Raw genomic sequence first — 17,898 nt, forward strand, 5'->3', positions numbered from 1 at the left:
CAAGTGAAAATTCTGGAATTGATTGATAACAAGATCATAATTGCTACACCGATCCTGAAACTCTTCTGGTGATGCCACCACACCATAGTATGGATATCTTTGCTGCAAACCTTCACTAGTAAGTGGAACTGTAACAACATCTCCACCGGGTGATAAAGTCCTGACTTCCTAAGGTATTGGAGGCATATTTGACGACCCCATTTGCGTACTAGGGTACGTATATGGTTCGCCCGTCGGTGGTGGGGGTTGGGATGGAAGATCTGTAAGTGGCAAATTTTCTATTGCTGGAAAGTCAACACTACCTAAGTTTTGTGGTTGAGTAGCAATATTTAGCTTACATACCTTCTGAAACCAACTGAAATAGTCGTACTCATTTTCTGGTTGTTGGATCAAATCATCAGCTTCTTCCCAAGGTTGTCCATTATTTATCAACTTTATCCAATCATCATGTGAAATTAGTGAAGTTGGAAACGGGTTAATTGCTTTTACCTTTCTTCCTTGTAGCTGAAACATATGTCTTTCTCCGTAATACCAAATACCCTGACCAATAACTGGATTGTAAAATACAAGTCGCTTAAGGCTCAACTGTAGCATGTTTTGTGCCGTTGGTTCATGGAACTCATTAATTACTGAATACGGCATTGGCGTAATGTTGACACTAGTTCTGCACAGTTGTTGTATCCTTTGCATAGCAGCGACATTTTGACCATCATTTTGCGTACAATGGGAGTAATTGTTTCCATCTTCCTTGTGATGTCCACTTTAATTGGTTAAATTGTACTGTGTCACCCTCACTTTTAATTCCAGTCAACATATACAAATCTAAAATGGTCATAAAATTAAAGTTTGTATGTGGTACTAAAATTTGTATAAACCTAAAAAATTGAATCTCTAAAAATTAAAATGAGTGCTTCTGAACTAAAAATTAAACTATTTAATGGAAAAATAAAACTTACCACACTCGAAATCCTTGAAAAAAACGTATTTGAAGTGTTCCACCAACGTTCACAAAGAACTCGCACAATTTGAGTCTGGTGGTTTTTGCCTTTCATGAAATATAAACACTGCCAAGGATATCTTCTCAAGAATTCTTGAACAGGTTGGGGGAGTAACTCAAAAACTTCGGTTAGCTCATACCACCCACCTCTTACTTTGGGTAAAAGAACTCGTTCGGGATGGTTACATAAATACGTAGATGCTACACCAGCTCCAACCAGTTGCCTAACATTAGCGAACTCTTGCTTTTTATCTTGAACCCATACAACATCACTATCTGCAACAAATTTTCCTTTTAATTTCCTGTTTCTTTTCCTTTGTCTATTTGTTTTGGTACTACTCATTTTTAAGAAATCACCCTGGTCTGCTCTCTAGGGAAGAAATAAGAAAAAAAATTGTGAATAAAAAACTGAATGAAATTGTGGTACTTATAACCGGTGGAGCACCGACCGTAAATGGTGGAGACTATACCGCTAACGGTGTAAACAACACCGAGCGGTCGAGACTCGATCGTTTAAGTGGCTCGACCAGTTTGCCAGACCAGCTGGCATGGCAAATAGAGGGTTTAGCCATCCCATAGGAACCGGCCTAAGCAAAGCCCAAACACCAAAGAGCCTCACGAGTCACGAACCCCGTTACATCAGCCAACTTTCCCTGTCAGAAAGTTGCTAGACTTGAAGCTAACACTAAACCCTAAAGTTTGTTTTCTTCTTCTTCTCTTTCATTTTCTTTTTCCACGACTACTTCTACTGGCTTCTGTTATCTACATCTGGTTTAGAAGACTACCTAATCCACATCTCAAGGTTTCAATCAACGCCCTACACAGACTAGTGTCAAATCACAGGTAAATCTTCTACCATTATACCGTCGTTTGATTGAATCTATGCCATTGTTGTTCGTTTGATGTGTGTTTGAGCCGTTTCATGTCAAAATACCAAATTAGGTTTCTAGTGAGAATCGCTCTCTAGAGCGACTTAGGGTGGTACTAATATGGTAGTTTCTGGGGATTTCTAATCTTGGAAGGATCTTTTCTAGTCTATAAGTAAAATTGTGCCACTTGGTATATAGAGGAGAATTCACACCTAGGGTAAACTCATCCTGAAAGGTAAAGTTGTAAAACTCTTTTTCTAATCAAATGGACAACTTCTTATTGAGCATTCTCTACTTCTGTTTCTACTCATCGTTTGTTCTTATACTACTGCTGAGATGACTTTTTTTTATTCCCCCTTGAGTTAATTACTTTATGTAAAATCTGTTAGCCTAGCAGAATAGTAAAAAAATCAAACAAATTCAGATCGTTGTAGATCCTGTCGGATTTGAATAATATTGCCCTGTTAGTACTATGCATATTGAATTCATGTTGCTGTTAAAATTATAAGCCATGAAAAGCTATCTGGCTTCGTATCGTTTCACCAGGTCCATCCCATGGTACTTATGAGACCTTTAGGCTTCTTTATAAGTGAAGATAGTGCCAAATGAAGCTCTATTTGTTCTATTGCGTAGGAGTTGATTAAGATTTGTTTGTTTTGTTATATTTTGTTTTGATTTTCTGCAATTTATAACTTCAGAACACTTCACGTTCATACACTTGTGGGAGCAGGTTCTTAGCCTGCTTTCTTTGCATTGCCTTCCAGTTAAGCTGATTCGTTGCTTATCCTAGAATGCTTTGGATATCGACAAAATGACAGTGGACAAGATTGTTATCTGTTTTATTCATTATATATCCATCTCATACTGCTACAGTGCTACTGTCATATATGAGATTTTCTTTGTTTGGTTTACAGCTTGACCTAGTTGTTTCAAACTTTCTATTCAAGTGCATCAAATTATATACCAATGAACTTGAGTATCAATCATGCAGAAATTATCTATTAGCAATGGTCAGAAAAATCCTAGAGCCTCATATCATTTGATTCAAATTTGATCCAAAATGACACTCACTATTTTGGTTTTTTACTTGATGCCATGTGAAACTCAACCCCTCTGGATGCTGACTTGTTAAGTATTTTAAAGGTCTTGATGTCATCTACTGTAGCAACTGTTATCAAATGAATGATGCTTCCTTGAGGAAGCTGGTACATGCATCTATCTATTTATTTGTGTAAACTGTTCATTATCTCTTGGTTATGTTTTTTGTGGTTATTTTAGCATTGTTCATTTCAACCTATTATTTGTTGATCCTTTTCTTGTTGTTTAGGTGCTGACTATAATCAGTTGTTATTGTGTACAGTTTTTGTCAAATGGCGAATAAAGAGATGGATGGTGCAAAGAGTTATGCTAGAAGAGACAAGTTATTGGGAATTGAGAGAGATGTTCAAACCTGGTGGGATGAGAGTGATGTGTTTCTGGCAGAATCTTGTAAAAATCCTCCAAAACTAGGTGAAAAATTCTTTGGAAATTTCCCTTATCCCTACATGAATGGATTACTTCACCTTGGTCATGCATTTTCATTGTCAAAGCTCGAATTCGCTGCTGCTTATCAAAGATTGAGAGGTGCCAATGTACTTTTGCCTTTTGGTTTCCACTGTACTGGAATGCCCATTAAGGCCTCTGCTGATAAATTGGCCCGGGAGATTGAAAGATTTGGAAATCCACCTGTATTCCCGTCGAAAGAGGACCAGATCATTAACAAAGTACCAGAACCAGAAGTTGATACAAGTGGAAAAACTGAACCTGATAAATTCAAAAGCAAAAAATCCAAGGCTGCGTCAAAATCGGGTGGTGAAAAGTACCAATGGGAGATTATGAAAGAGTATGGACTCGCAGATGCTGAAATCTCTAAGTTCCAAGATCCATCTCACTGGCTCATCTATTTTCCTCCTGTTGCTAAAGAAGACCTTAAAGCATTTGGCTTGGGTTGTGATTGGCGGAGATCCTTCATCACAACAGATATGAATCCTTATTATGATTCATTTGTCAGGTGGCAGATCGGGAAATTGAAGGAGATGGGGAAGATTGTGAAGGATTTGAGGTATGCCATCTACTCTCCGTTAGATGGACAGCCATGTGCTGATCATGATAGGGCATCAGGTGAAGGTGTGCTGCCGCAAGATTATACCTTGATTAAAATGGAAGTGGTTCCACCTTTCCCTGCTAAAATGGGATCTTTGGAAGGAAAGAGAGTGTTCTTGGCTGCTGCCACATTGAGACCCGAGACCATGTATGGGCAAACGAATGCCTGGATTTTGGCTGAAGGCAAATACGGAGCCTATGAAATCAACGACACCGATGTGTTTGTCGTCACTGAGAGGGCTGCCCTTAACCTTGCCTATCAGAACCTTTGTAAGGTTCCAGAGAAGCCGACTTGCTTGGTTGAGCTGATTGGTCAAGATTTGATTGGTTTGCCCCTACAGTCCCCTCTATCTTTTAATGAGATCATATACACACTTCCAATGATGAACGTCCTAACTGATAAGGGTACTGGGATCGTCACTAGTGTTCCAAGTGATTCCCCTGATGATTATATGACTATGCATGATTTGAAAACAAAACCAGCTCTGAGAGCAAAATTCGGTGTGAAGGACGAGTGGATATTGCCCTTTGAGGTTGTACCCATAATCAACATCCCTGAGTTTGGGGACAAATCAGCTGAAAAGGTATGCATGGATTTGAAGATCAAGAGCCAGAATGAGAAGGAGAAGCTTGCTGAAGCAAAGAGGTTGACTTATTTAAAAGGGTTCACAGAAGGAACTATGCTTGTTGGAGAATTCGCAGGTATGAGGGTCCAGGATGCGAAGCCATTGATTAGGACCAAGCTTCTAGAAAATAGCCAGGCGGTTAGTTACAGTGAACCAGAGAAGAAAGTTATGTCCAGATCAGGTGATGAGTGTGTTGTGGCCCTTACAGATCAATGGTACATCACATATGGTGAAGAAGGATGGAGGAAAATGGCTGAGGAATGTTTGTCCAACATGAAACTCTACCATGATGAGACACGCAATGGGTTTGACCACACCTTGAGCTGGTTGAATAAGTGGGGTTGCTCACGCTCTTTTGGCTTGGGGACTCGTATACCTTTTGACGAGCAGTTCCTCGTCGAGTCCTTGTCGGATTCCACACTTTACATGGCATATTACACCATTGCCCATATGTTACAAAATGGGGAAATGTATGGAAGAGATACATCTCTGGTGAAACCGGAGCAGATGACAGACGAGGTTTGGAATTATGTTTTCTGTGAGGGTCCGTACCCTAAATCATCAACCATCTCTCAATCTGTTCTCAACAAGATGAAGCAGGAGTTTTCTTACTGGTACCCATTTGATCTTAGAGTCTCTGGGAAGGATTTGATACAGAACCATCTGACATTTACTATCTACAACCACACAGCGCTTTTACCACAACATCATTGGCCTCGTGGTTTTCGATGCAATGGCCATATTATGCTCAACTCTGAGAAGATGTCCAAGTCGACTGGAAATTTCAAGACACTTCGCCAGGCAATTGAGGATTTTTCTGCGGACGCCACAAGGTTTGCTTTAGCTGATGCTGGTGATGGTATGGATGATGCAAATTTCGTCTTTGACACCTCGACATCTGCGATTATGCGACTCACTAAAGAAATCTCATGGATGGAGGAAATTCTGGAATCTGAGTCTTCACTCAGATCAGGCCCCCCCTCTACTTATGCAGATAAGGTTTTTTCTAATGAGATAAATATTGCTGTCACTGAGACTGAGAAGAACTTCAATGAATATATGTTCCGGGATGCTCTAAAGACAGGGTTTTATGACTTACAAGCTGCTAGGGATGAATATAGATTTTCATGTGGAATCAGTGGGATGAACCGTGACCTATTATGGCGATTTATGGATGTTCAAACACGGTTAGTTACTCCAATTTGTCCCCACTATGCGGAATACGTTTGGAGAAAGCTCTTGAAGAAGGATACCTTTGCTATAAAAGCAGGTTGGCCCGTGGCTGACAAACCTGATCTCACTCTGAGGAGAGCCAACATGTATTTGCAAGAGACAATAGCCACTATGAGAAAGTTGCTCGAGAAACAAATATCAGGGTCGAAAAAACCTAATAAGAAGGCGTCAGCAGCTACTCTTCCAAGTACAGAGAACAAACCCACAATAGGGCTGATATATGTCAACGAGCATTACGATGGATGGAAAGCTGAATGCTTAAATATTCTCCGAGCCAATTTTGACACCGAAGCGCGCCAATTCGCACCTGATTCAGAGATTCAATCAGCTTTGAAGCAGAGTAGTGTTGGGCAACAAGCAAATTTCAAGCAAGTACAGAAGCTTTGCATGCCGTTTATGAAGTTCAAGAAGGATGAGGCACTTTCGGTTGGGATTCAAGCCTTGGATTTGATGCTACCATTTGGTGAGATAGAGGTCCTCAGGGAGAATCTGGAGCTAATCAAAAGACACTTGGGTCTTGAGCAAGTACAAGTGTTGAATGCATTGAATGATGATGATATCAACATAGCTGGACAGCATGCAAACTTGTTACGCCAAACTCCACCTTCACCAGGAAGTCCAACTGCCATTTTTTTGAGCTAGTAGGTACTGTAGATATATATATATATATATATATATATATATATGTGTATATATATTTTTTTTTTCCAGTTCTTACTTTATGATATAGTTATTTAACTCCGAGGCCTTATAGTTTTATATTACTAATCAGGTTGGATTGCACCTTGAGGCTCCCCAAGAACTAATAAATGACATCCAGGTTAGTCTGTCATAACTTATTTTCTAGTTCATCCAATTTCAATTTTATGTTCACTTCTCCTTTATTAATAAGCTAAGAAGTTCTACTTAAAAAGATAAGAAAAACAAAAGAAGCTGTTGTGGGGTCACTCTGCTGATGAGCAGTTGCTCAAGTTAGATAGAATTAATTTTATTTGGTCGGTCTAGTCAACTATGATTGAGGTCAATTAGAATAAACGCATTCATATGATGTTGATGATAAAGGGGTGTATGATCTGCTTTAAGTTTTTCTGAATCTGATGATGTATCAGCCTTGGGTGTATGTGTGGTCATTGTTATGACTTGTGAACATCTAATGTCTGTTGATGTATGTAATAGTTTGAGTTTTTTCATTCACGAATTATTAGGAGTATTTTGTAATTAGTGGTAGATTGTTGAACCAAAACATTAGTGATGTGCTTGTTGATCGTTCCAATCTAGGACGAGAATGCTACTTCTGGTCACCTCAGAGTTCTTAGCTCGATCACCTACTATGTCTACGTGTACGAATTAGTACGGCGCATGTATGTTTTTTCATTCACGAATTATTAGGAGTATTTTGTAATTAGTGGTAGATTGTTGAACCAAAACATTAGTGATGTGTTTGTTGATCGTTCCAATCTAGGACGAGAATGCTACTTCTGGTCACCTCAGAGTTCTTAGCTCGATCACCGACTATGTCTACGTGTACGAATTAGTACGGCGCATGTATGTTTTACATAATAGAACTCTGCCAGGCAGTGTGCGGAAATATAGAACTATTTTTGCATCTCCGTAGGTGGGATATAATTCTCGATTTGTTTCCTTGAAACGTGGCATCAATCACCATATTTCAGAAAATAAATTGGTTTCTCCAGGGTGCTTCATTTTCAGATTATAAATTGGTTTCTCCAGGGTGCTTCATTATTTCAGATTATAAATTGGTTTCTCCGGGGTGCTTCATTTTCCGAAGTCTTCCTTGTTTGTTTTATTTTCTGAGTTGAATTTTCTTTGTTTTATTTTCTAAGTGATCTTTTTAAAAATCAATGATGTCATGATTCTAAATCCTTTTCTTTTGGCAGATGAACTCGACGAGGAAGATTACAAGTGTGCTGGGAAGTTTTGTATTGGACGTTTTGCTTTGCTATTAACTTGTTAATACTATAATTAGATTTTACAAACTCTTTTTCTCATCTTTAAGTTTCCTTCTATTTATTTAGTACTTCGCATCGGATTTCAAGGGATTTTAAAAATATCAGAAATGTCTCCCTGGCTCTTCATCGGTGCAAACTGGAACACCATTTCTCATCTTGGAGAATTGCAGTTTCGGTGTACCATCCTGTTAGTGGAGCAGCTCCATTTAACTTAAACCTCTTTCTGAGAAGACCAAGGTTTCTCCGGCAGTAAGATTCAAGGCGGGGATATTAATTATTCCCGCTACAAAAGAAGTTTTTTTTTCTTTTTACTTGATTGAATCATTGAAAAAGTATTTCGACTCGTCAAAAAGTAATTAACCATGCCCATGTTAGGAAACCACTAGGGATGGCCATTTGCCCCACCCAAACCCATCCCCGTGGGTACCCGTCGTGTCTGGGTAGGGTTTTACCTGAACAAATGGGGATGAGGTTGGGTATGTGTAATACCCGAAATCTAAGCTACGGGGATGGGATGGGGATGGGGTGGGGACGGGATTCAAGGTCCCTGCCCCGTACCTTTCATGATTTAAAGGTTTAGATTTTTATGCAACAATGTGTATAATAGTTATATTTCCACCACTTAGTGGAGCTTTCTTTCATTTATCATATTCTTGATCGTTTTTGTACATTCATAATTTTCGTTTTTTTGTTGCGATTGGACACATTCTCTGAAAGTTAAAATAGAGATAGTGAAGCAGATAATGAAATGGTTAACGTGGACGAAGATAAAATGAGAAAAGAAAAAACAGAAAAATTAATAAGTCATTAACAGAATCTTTTGGTCACTTTAAGATAAATTACTGAATTTAAGATTTTAGAATTCATTGTTCTTACGTTATTATTTTTGTTTGGATCATATTTAAGTATTGATTATAATCACATTTATGTATTTACTCAGTGTTACGGGTAATCCATGAAAACCCCGCCTCATATGGGTATTCTCCATACCCGTCCCGCCCCAATTCATATGGGTAACGGGGAGGGGATGAGTATTTTTTTAACGAACGACGCAGTGACTGGTGGTAAGACTTAAATGAAGCCTACGACTATGTCACTGCAAGTGCACAACATCTGTTGTAGACTAAGCAAATGCAGGTCGATCCCACAGAGATTAGGGCGACGCTGAGTTGAGTCTAAAGTCTTCCTATACTGATTCAGTGAGAAGTGACCAAAAGGGGTTTTGTTTGTATCGATGCGATGCGATGCGATGAGATGTTGGTGAAGATTACAACATGAAGTAAATAGAAGTAAAAGATGCAAATAACACAGGGTGTAAACACTGAGAATGAAGATACTAGGATTGTCAAATCTACCACAAGCCTACACTAGATATTCAACTATTAGTACTACTCTTGTCCTTCTGCAGATAAGGGTGAAGATTCAAATCTGCCACTTACCTAAGGTGTTTCACCAATGGATAATTCAATCACAGCTAAAGTATCAATCCGGAGGAGCGCTAACTGTCTAATTAAGCACTACTAGTCAAGGATTAACAATAGTCTCTAAAGCATGAGCTACAACACAATCGACACAGTTTTATTTTAACTACAATGGATGCCTGACATACACTGTGAGAGCAAAGTATTGAAGCACTAAGATTAAATCTATCCTAAGACAATTTAAGCATTCAAGAGCAATACATATAGCATGAATAACATAGCATGAATAACATAGCATGAAGCTAGGGTTTCATCTAAACCCTAGTAGATGAAATTAGAACATGATGAAGATGATTAAAACACAAATTATATTCTGAAAACTAGCAATTGATCCAACTAAATTCAGATGCTTATACAAATTACAAAGAACCCTATTTACATCCAATTTTCTTCTCAAACATTTAGAATTTGATAATTTAGAGAACCACTCACTCAAAACGTGTTTTCCCGACAAACCCCCTCTGCAATTCAGACCTGCACTCTTGATTTGATGTTTGCTTTTACCATTGAAGATAACCGTAACTATATCTCTCTCAGTCATAGCTTCTAGGGTTACTGTTTTGGAGAAGAAGCTATGATAGAGATAGATAAAGACTAGGGGGAGGGGGTGATTGATTGCATAGGGTGGCTGATAGGTTGGCGTGTTCATAGTTGGTCGGAAATGGAGGGATGATGAACTGATAGTTTTGCAGAGGGTGGAGAAGAAGAAATTACGAAGAGAATGAGTGTTTGGTTCTGCTCGATTTGGGGAAGAAAAGAGAGTGCTCGGTTGTGGGGCGGAAGTAGCGAGATCTGATGTACCGTGTGGAGATGCTCTGGATGATCAACAGCTATGTCAAATCCGATGGCTCAGGATGGAAACAGGTTTGGGCCTTGCGGTCTAGGGTTTTATCACTTGGAAAAATCTTCTTCTAGGCTCAAACCTTTTTCAAAGCTAGTATCTCAAGCCCACTTCTAATTTTGAGACGTGAAAGCAACATTCTTCACTTGCGGATGAGGTGCAAACAATATTCTTCACTGCCTTCTAGCGGGAGCTTTGTTGTCTCTCTTTCATTGCCACAAATTCTCTGCTCTTTTGGCTTCTCTATTCATCCAAGCTTTATTTAGTACCTAAAAATACAAAATTAATTAGTACAAGTTTTTATTCTTGAAAACAATGAAAATACATAATTTGGGATAATATATGATTTTAAAGCACAAAAAATGAGATAATTTCCAATAAAAAGGTGTAGAAATATGCACTATTTGGCACTCATCAACTGGGATTGGCATACTTGCCACATACCCTCCCCATGACCATCCCTAGAAACCAGTTGGACCGCCGTAAGAGTTAGAGGGTCTAGACAAATCTGCCCCTCCTAGTAGTTTGAATATGTGGAGTTAGGGTTAGATTAGAGAGATGGTTTAACTGCACAGTACGATACCCAGATAAAAATGGATGTAAGATGTGTTGTAATTCCACAAAGAAAATTGGCGTTCGATAGTTCCTCAATCAATTCTTAATATCCTTCAGCGTCTCTTCGAGAAAGGTTAGATCTTTTTCTCATTTTTATTTTTTGCATTATGAATCAGGTCTAAAAGGTATATATCATTGTATCGGTTTGTTTCAAATTTTGCAGAAAATTTAGCTTCAAGTTTCTTGTACTACAAAGACTACTTCAAGTGATGATGATAACATAACATATAATTTCCACTCTTCTTCATGTTCTTGAAAATAGGTTATTCTCAAAATTTTAAAAGTGGTTGTGGATTTTTTTGGTTTCGGAGAGTTGAAGCTAAAGACAGTCTTGTGTTTTTGCAATATTGGAGTCTCAAGTTTCTACAGTACAAGCATTGGGCATACATGAAAATTTCAGGGCATACAAATTAGTTTTCCCATCCTAGGTGACCTTGTAAGGGGTATCTGTTGGGTACTTCATTACCTATATACCATTAATTTTTTTAAATTACTAATATACCCTTACCCTTAATACAAAAATCTAAATCAGTTTAATAAAAATATAAGATAGTTTCTATCTAATCTATTCATCTTCCTCCTCTAGCGCCAAACGTGCTCTCCCGAAGAATTTTTTTTTATCGTTGTGATATATCGTCGATTAGTAAAAATTTGATCGTCGATTAAACTCAACTAAACAATGACTCGTACAAAAAAATAACAGGGAATCGTCTTCTACAAACTGAAATGGAAGAAGAAGAACCAATTAAAGATGAAGGTGTAGAAACTGAAATTGAACCACAAATCGAACCAGAAATTTAATCAAGTGAAGAACCAGTTCTTGAAATGAGGATAAGAAAGTAAGTTCTACAAACCCATCTCTTTATTTGTGTTTTTTTTATCGATTAAATAGATTTAACTCCTGAAAAACTAGGGTTTTTGACGGTTATAGTGTCGGGTTCGGCTCAGAATTGAGTTGCGTTTTGAGCTGAACTGTTCTTCATAGTTTCAGTCTAAAAGTGTATATAAACAGTTCGGCTTAAAATTTTAACTGAATTTTACGCCGAACCTAGTCACAAATAGAGGTGCATAAGGGGTTTGGCGTTGTCGATAATACTAATTTTAAGCCGAACATATATAGTTTACATTTTCACAAATGGTATAAGTATAGAAGTTCGGCTTGAAATAATTTTTGAATTATAATCCGAACAACTCACTGTGTTTACGAATCAACTGATTATTGTCGAGTTCGCCTGATATTTGTTTTTCCGGGCTAGGGAACCCCTTGATTTACTTTTAAAATAGTTCTTTGGTAGTTATAGAATTAGGACAATATTTTTATATATTGACATATAATATCTTTGTTTAGTGTTTTGCACTTTCTTTATATTTGACGGTACATAAAATTCCAAAATCACACGAAAAACATTAAGAAAATGCACGACACTAAACAAACACTATTACATTTCAACCGATATCTCTTACAACCCTAGACTAGAGTTAATTCACCATTTTTCTATTTTCTTCAATGTATGAAATTATATTTTCTTCAACGTGTTAATCAAATTTTATACCTGTTTAAGGAATAATGAAGTTAAAAATAGGAAGACAATGAAGGTTACGCCTTATAATTCCAAGACTCTCGATCCTCGAGGAGGAGGTCACAAAAAATTGGGAGCAGGAGGTAGAGGAACTGAGAAAGATGTCGTGTTGGAAATTGATGAACCACTACCAGAGATACAAAGAGAATAATAAGGTAGAGATGTTGATGGTGGTGATGAATAGAAAGCTGATAATAACAAAGAACCTCAACATCAACCAAAACCCGCAAAGAGGAGAAGCTTGCTGAACCACGGGTAACAGGTTTACACATTCATAAGGATAACGTAATCCCAGCTCGAGGTGATGGTTTTCCCCATGGTCTTCCGGAAGATGGAGGAAAGGTGTTGATATGTTACGCTGAATCTTGGGCAAAGAGAATATATGAGACTCCTGATCAGGTTCGGCTGGTTTTGTAATTTTCAGTATGAACCGAACCTTCTAATTTAAAAAATGAAATTTCCTTAATATCTAGTTTTTTTTTAAAGTGATCACTTGGGGAATTTCTATATATAAGATTGGCCCCCTCTAACAAATTTATTACAAAACTTACTGTTGTTACTCCAAACCAAACTTACTGGTACGGTACCATCCTTATACCGAAGTATGTCGTGGCGGTATGGAAGTCACATAGATGTCTTCAATTTAAAAACACACTCTTCCTGCAAGTTAGCGGATTGAAAAGACGAGGGTACCCAATATACCTCAATCTGAAAGTTTTCCACCTATAAGTCCTTTCTCCGAAAGTGATTGTCTATGGATTGAGTCGATACAATACAACTAATCGGTTCACACTTCGTGTGATCGTCTATGGATACGAGATCGAGACAATGCGACAACAAGATAACTTGTGTGATTGACTATGGATTCAAGATCGAGAAAATACAACAACGAAGTATGATTACTTGATAATAGGTTCAAACTTAACCAAACAAAATAGGATTGGTATCAAGTAATTAGGAATTGACGTTTGTGTATTTTACTTCTAATTATAATAAAAAAAACTATAATTGCGGAAATAGAAAAGTAAAAGACACAACAAGATTTTGTTAATGAGGAACCGAAAATGCAGAAAAACCCCGGGACCTTGTCAAGAATTGAATACTCTCAGGATTAAGCCGATATACAAAATCTAAACCAACTTCGTATAGTTGAGACCAAGCAACTAAATCTATAGTTCACCTAGTTCCGTCTGTATCCATGCGCCTCCGACTTGCAATAATTCACGCACTTGGAACAATTCCTTTGGTTCGTATTCCAAACAGTAAAGGAACAACAAATTTGTTCGGTAACAACTCTTTTCAATCAAGTGATATGAGTTTGACAAAAGGCTCTTCCGTTTATCCCAATAAACTCCTTTGTCGAGTTCTTAGATCAATCTTTTAACAACTACCAAAGTAATTGTTTTAGACTATGCAATCAATATTATGAATCACAAAGAAATATACTGATGCTGATCTACTCAACTAATCAATCCAATCTATCAAAAGATAAACCAATTATAGTTGGATCCCCAGCCGATCAAGTTTTGTGCACACCAAAAGTTATGAACTCAAATAAGAAATCTTCTTTGTCTTCAAATCTTCTTAGAGCTTCAATAAACACATGCACACAATTAACTTGAATCTCTTCTGATCAATCACACATAGAATAGAGTCTGTTAACAATGGATTATCACAAGACGTCTTTAGATCTACAAACAGTTCTAAAGATCCCCGTCAAAACTTCGATCTAGTTTGAGTGAATCTCAATCATAAACAAACTAGGTGCAATCAAAGTTCAACAACCGTTAGTCAATCAAATCAATCAAAAACTAATAATAAACTTCAATTATCTAGTTTCCCACCAACGGTACTCGTATAGCTTCCCAATCCCAAAGAAGTCTTTAAAACGAGCGGTCGTAAGAGATTTCGCCTAATTAGGGTACTTTCCTCTCCGAATAGACGACTCCACCAGTAACATCACAACAAGGTAGTTTTGCTGGCTCTAAGGATTGGTTTGCTTGAAATGCAAACTTCAATATTTATAGACCAAGGAAGTTTGGACACCAAGGAATTTCCAAAATGGAATATTCTCAAAGATATGCAATAAAACACCAAATCGGTTTTCATAATTCCTGGAAATGCTTTGTTCAAATATTGACCGAAATCTCAGTAGAAAATATCCAATTAGTAAATGCACATTACCAATTATAATTTTCTAAAGATATGCATTTAATTGCTGGAAATTAAAAGCATATAAAACTAAAAACCTTAATTAAAAGATTCTCAATATATTTTGATATGGGATTCTTCCTTTAGTTATTAAGGAATATATTTGGAAAATAATAGATAAGAATTACTGCACGTGTTCAAAGTATGTCGACATCTTAACTTTGTATATCATCTTTCAGATTTACAATCTTGGAACCGATTTGCCACACTTCCAAACGAGTTTAGAATTGGTTCATCTGTATTCCAAGAACTATGTGATTGATCAAAAACATTCAATCACCAAACATGGGTTTCACGGTTCTACCAAAACAAGTTTCGGTTCTACCTCCAAGTGGAAACTAGGATTGGTCACACTAGTTTCCATAACATGGATAACTAAGTACCAGGATCGGTTACCACTTATTTATGGTACTTACTTGTGATCGGTTGCACAAGTTATAGGATCAGTTACACTAATTACTAAAACTTTTTAACCCACTACAAGGATCGATTACCATCTTGTGATTAGTCCCAACCAAGTTCTAGGATCGGTTACCCAATGACTAGAAATGGTCACACCAATTACAAATATCGATCATACCATCTCATGTGATTACTTAAGAATGGTTTCACTAATAAAAGTTATACCGATACATAAGTCAGGCCTTGTGAATAGTTTTACCAAGAACATAAACAAGTCATGAGCGATTACGCTAAACACACATATTGGTAATCCAAAGATTTGCAATGAATAACAATACCAATAAGCCTAGCGATTTCCTTTTCGATTCACAAAACAAGTTTATGAATGTACTTCCTTTAAACGAATGTAAAACATTATTTCCTAGTATGAAATCTTCACCCATACCCATACACATAATCACAATAACATTCATACGATTATTTTGATGTCTTATATACAAAGTTCAAAATATAAGCATTATACTTCGTATTGTATTCCTCAATAGTACGTCTAACTAGAGTATAATCATTCACATCTTCGCAGTTATGTTTTCAATATAGCACGACTTCAAAGATACGTTAGGAATGAAACAGTTCAAGTCAAAATATTACTAACCTCAATAGGAAGGATGATGTCGTCGTTGTATCTCTTTACTTCTTCACATTCTTTAAGTCTTCGAGTAATACTTGTATGTATGATATCCTAATAACTTTCTAGCTAACCTATACGAAATTGACTCTAGTAAATAATCAAGCGACTCTTTGAATGAGTTTTGGTTTACTAAAATATGACAACCAAACTTGACATACCAACGCTTGGTGGGTTCAATCGAGCTATGCTCTAACGCAGATAATTTCTCAATTAACTCCACTTCTTAATCAATAATTCAAAATATAGATAAGAGACTCTATAAGTTAATCCCCGTAGCCATTTACTATCATAATCTTTGTATTTGAACATAAGGTTATGTTCGAATGCCGCTTTAATTCTCACAACATCACTTTTAAAATATTCATCCATTGCATCAAATACCGTGACAAACATGTCAACGCAACCAAAAAGATTCTTCTTCAACCGATTGACTCTACCATACTTGTAACACAATGTTTCTCCTGCAATGAACGAGCCATATGCTTGTAATGTGGAAACTTGAGACTATAATATTTAAAAAAATACAAGATTTTCTCTAGCTTCAACACCCCGAATGATACATGTGTATCTTTCTCTCTCCGGGAACTAGTGATTCTCAAAACAGAATGAGAATATAATTGTATTTAGGAGAGATTACTGATTTAGGGCAGTATTCCTAAACAAGGAAAATAGATTCCTAAGAGGTTTGGGAAACCAAACCAAAGTAAGAAAGTATACCTAGATAAGAAAATAATTCCTAGAACAATGTAATATTCCTAGAAAGGGAAATATACCTAGAAAAGGTATTATTCCTAGAAGGTTTGGGGAACCGTTAAAGCTATAAATAGAGTTGTTTAGAATATAGTTAAGAAAATCTAGAAAGTGTGGTTTGACACCTAGAAAAAGAGGTTTAACACACATACATAGAGAGAATCTTGTGAGACAATTAATTATTGTAAAAGAAAGCTTAGCAAATAGTTTAAGGTTATTTACCTATAGAGATTGTGAGCGTAACAAAGAGAGAATTGTAATAGTTTTCTTGTTCATAATCTAGAGAAGATATATTTCTTCGGATATGATTTCTAGTGTGTTCTGTTTTCTAGTTTCCGTCTATTATTATTCCAAATTCTGCCTCTATAATAATAGTCACCAAGGTACAGAGATCAATACGTATCAAGTTGGCTGTGCGGAGATGGCGTTGCTGACCTCGGAATGGCGCTGCTCGAAATGGTGGATGGCGCGGCTACCTTGGAATGGTGGATGGAGCTGCTTTGAACGGCCAAGATGGCGCTTCTTTGGCTGGTGGAGATGGCGCTGCTTTGAACAGCTAAGATGGCGCCGTTTGGGCTGTCTAGGTCAGTGGCGCTGCTGGCTATCGAAAGGTGAATGGCGCTGCTTTGGCTGGTGGAGATGGCGTTACTTTGAACGGCCAAGATGGCGTCGCTTGGCTGGCTAGGGCATGATCGATGGCGCCGCTGGTTAGGGCATGGACTTTTGGCGCTGGGAGTAGCCTGTTGGCGCTAGCTAGGATGCGGGTTGTTAGTGCTAGCTTGGCCGCGACCTGTTGGTGCCATGGAGCTTTGACAGCGGGGGTCCGGTTGCATCTTTCCGTGTATAACCCAAAACAAAAAACTTTCCTCCATTTGAACTCTAAAAAGTGTTATGCCTAAAAAGGCGCCACATATCCTCTTTACCTCGTACCATTGGATTTGTTTCCACATCTTGGTGCTAGCGGCAGAGTGGTAGAAATAAAGCAGGCGAGCACATTCCAGGTATGTATCTCCGTGTTTCTTCTTTTGTTTGCTCTTCTGTTGTTGGTGTAAACCCTAGCCGTAGGCATATCTTCCATAAACTCGTATAAATACTTCCATATGAATGATTCTTCTATGGTAGCATTATTGTTGTAATATTAGCCGTTAGTAAGGAAGCCAATTATTATGCAAAGTAGGCGTGCACGGACGGGTGGATGCCATTAATTCTTTTCCACTAGCTCTACGGTTCCTTTTCCTTTTGTGTCCGTGCACACAATTTCCGTGGTGGGACACACTCTTCCTTTGGCCGAGAGCATACTCCCTGCTGCGAGACACGGTTTTGACTAGGGGCACGTTTTCCGCGGCAAAACATGACTTGTTGAAGCGAGTACCAGTCCCCACTCATTTTTCTATGCGTACTCCCTTTGTCTATGCGTGCTATGACTTGCGGCCGAACAAACTTTCCCATAGAAAAATTGTCGTGGATTTTTTTTATCATCGTACTTGATT

General features: G+C 37.7%; 1 protein-coding gene across 2 annotated transcripts; it reads left to right on the forward strand.

Moving 5' to 3' along the window:
* Nucleotides 1–1,681: 1,681 nt before the first annotated feature.
* LOC113349657 (leucine--tRNA ligase, cytoplasmic-like) lies at nucleotides 1,682–8,070 on the forward strand. Of its 2 annotated transcripts, none has more exons than XR_003360305.1 (4): nucleotides 1,682–1,840; nucleotides 3,227–6,512; nucleotides 6,640–6,687; nucleotides 7,766–8,070. XR_003360305.1 is itself a non-coding variant. In XM_026593666.1 (4 exons), coding segments are annotated over exons 2-3 (3,273 nt in total). In that variant the 5' UTR covers nucleotides 1,683–1,840; nucleotides 3,227–3,236; the 3' UTR covers nucleotides 6,641–6,687; nucleotides 7,766–8,064. The 2 variants fall into 2 exon arrangements, 1 of the variants encoding a protein (XP_026449451.1); XM_026593666.1 differs by having other exon boundaries at nucleotides 1,683–1,840; nucleotides 3,227–6,508; nucleotides 7,766–8,064.
* Nucleotides 8,071–17,898: the final 9,828 nt, after the last annotated feature.

This window comes from Papaver somniferum, chromosome 2 (assembly GCF_003573695.1).
Source record: "Papaver somniferum cultivar HN1 chromosome 2, ASM357369v1, whole genome shotgun sequence".
In the NCBI taxonomy this organism is placed as follows: domain Eukaryota; kingdom Viridiplantae; phylum Streptophyta; class Magnoliopsida; order Ranunculales; family Papaveraceae; genus Papaver; species Papaver somniferum.

Coding starts and splice junctions, on each gene's coding strand:
- LOC113349657 (XM_026593666.1), top strand. CDS start 3,237: ATGGCGAATAAAGAGATGGATGGTGCAAAGAGTTATGCTAGAAGAGAC.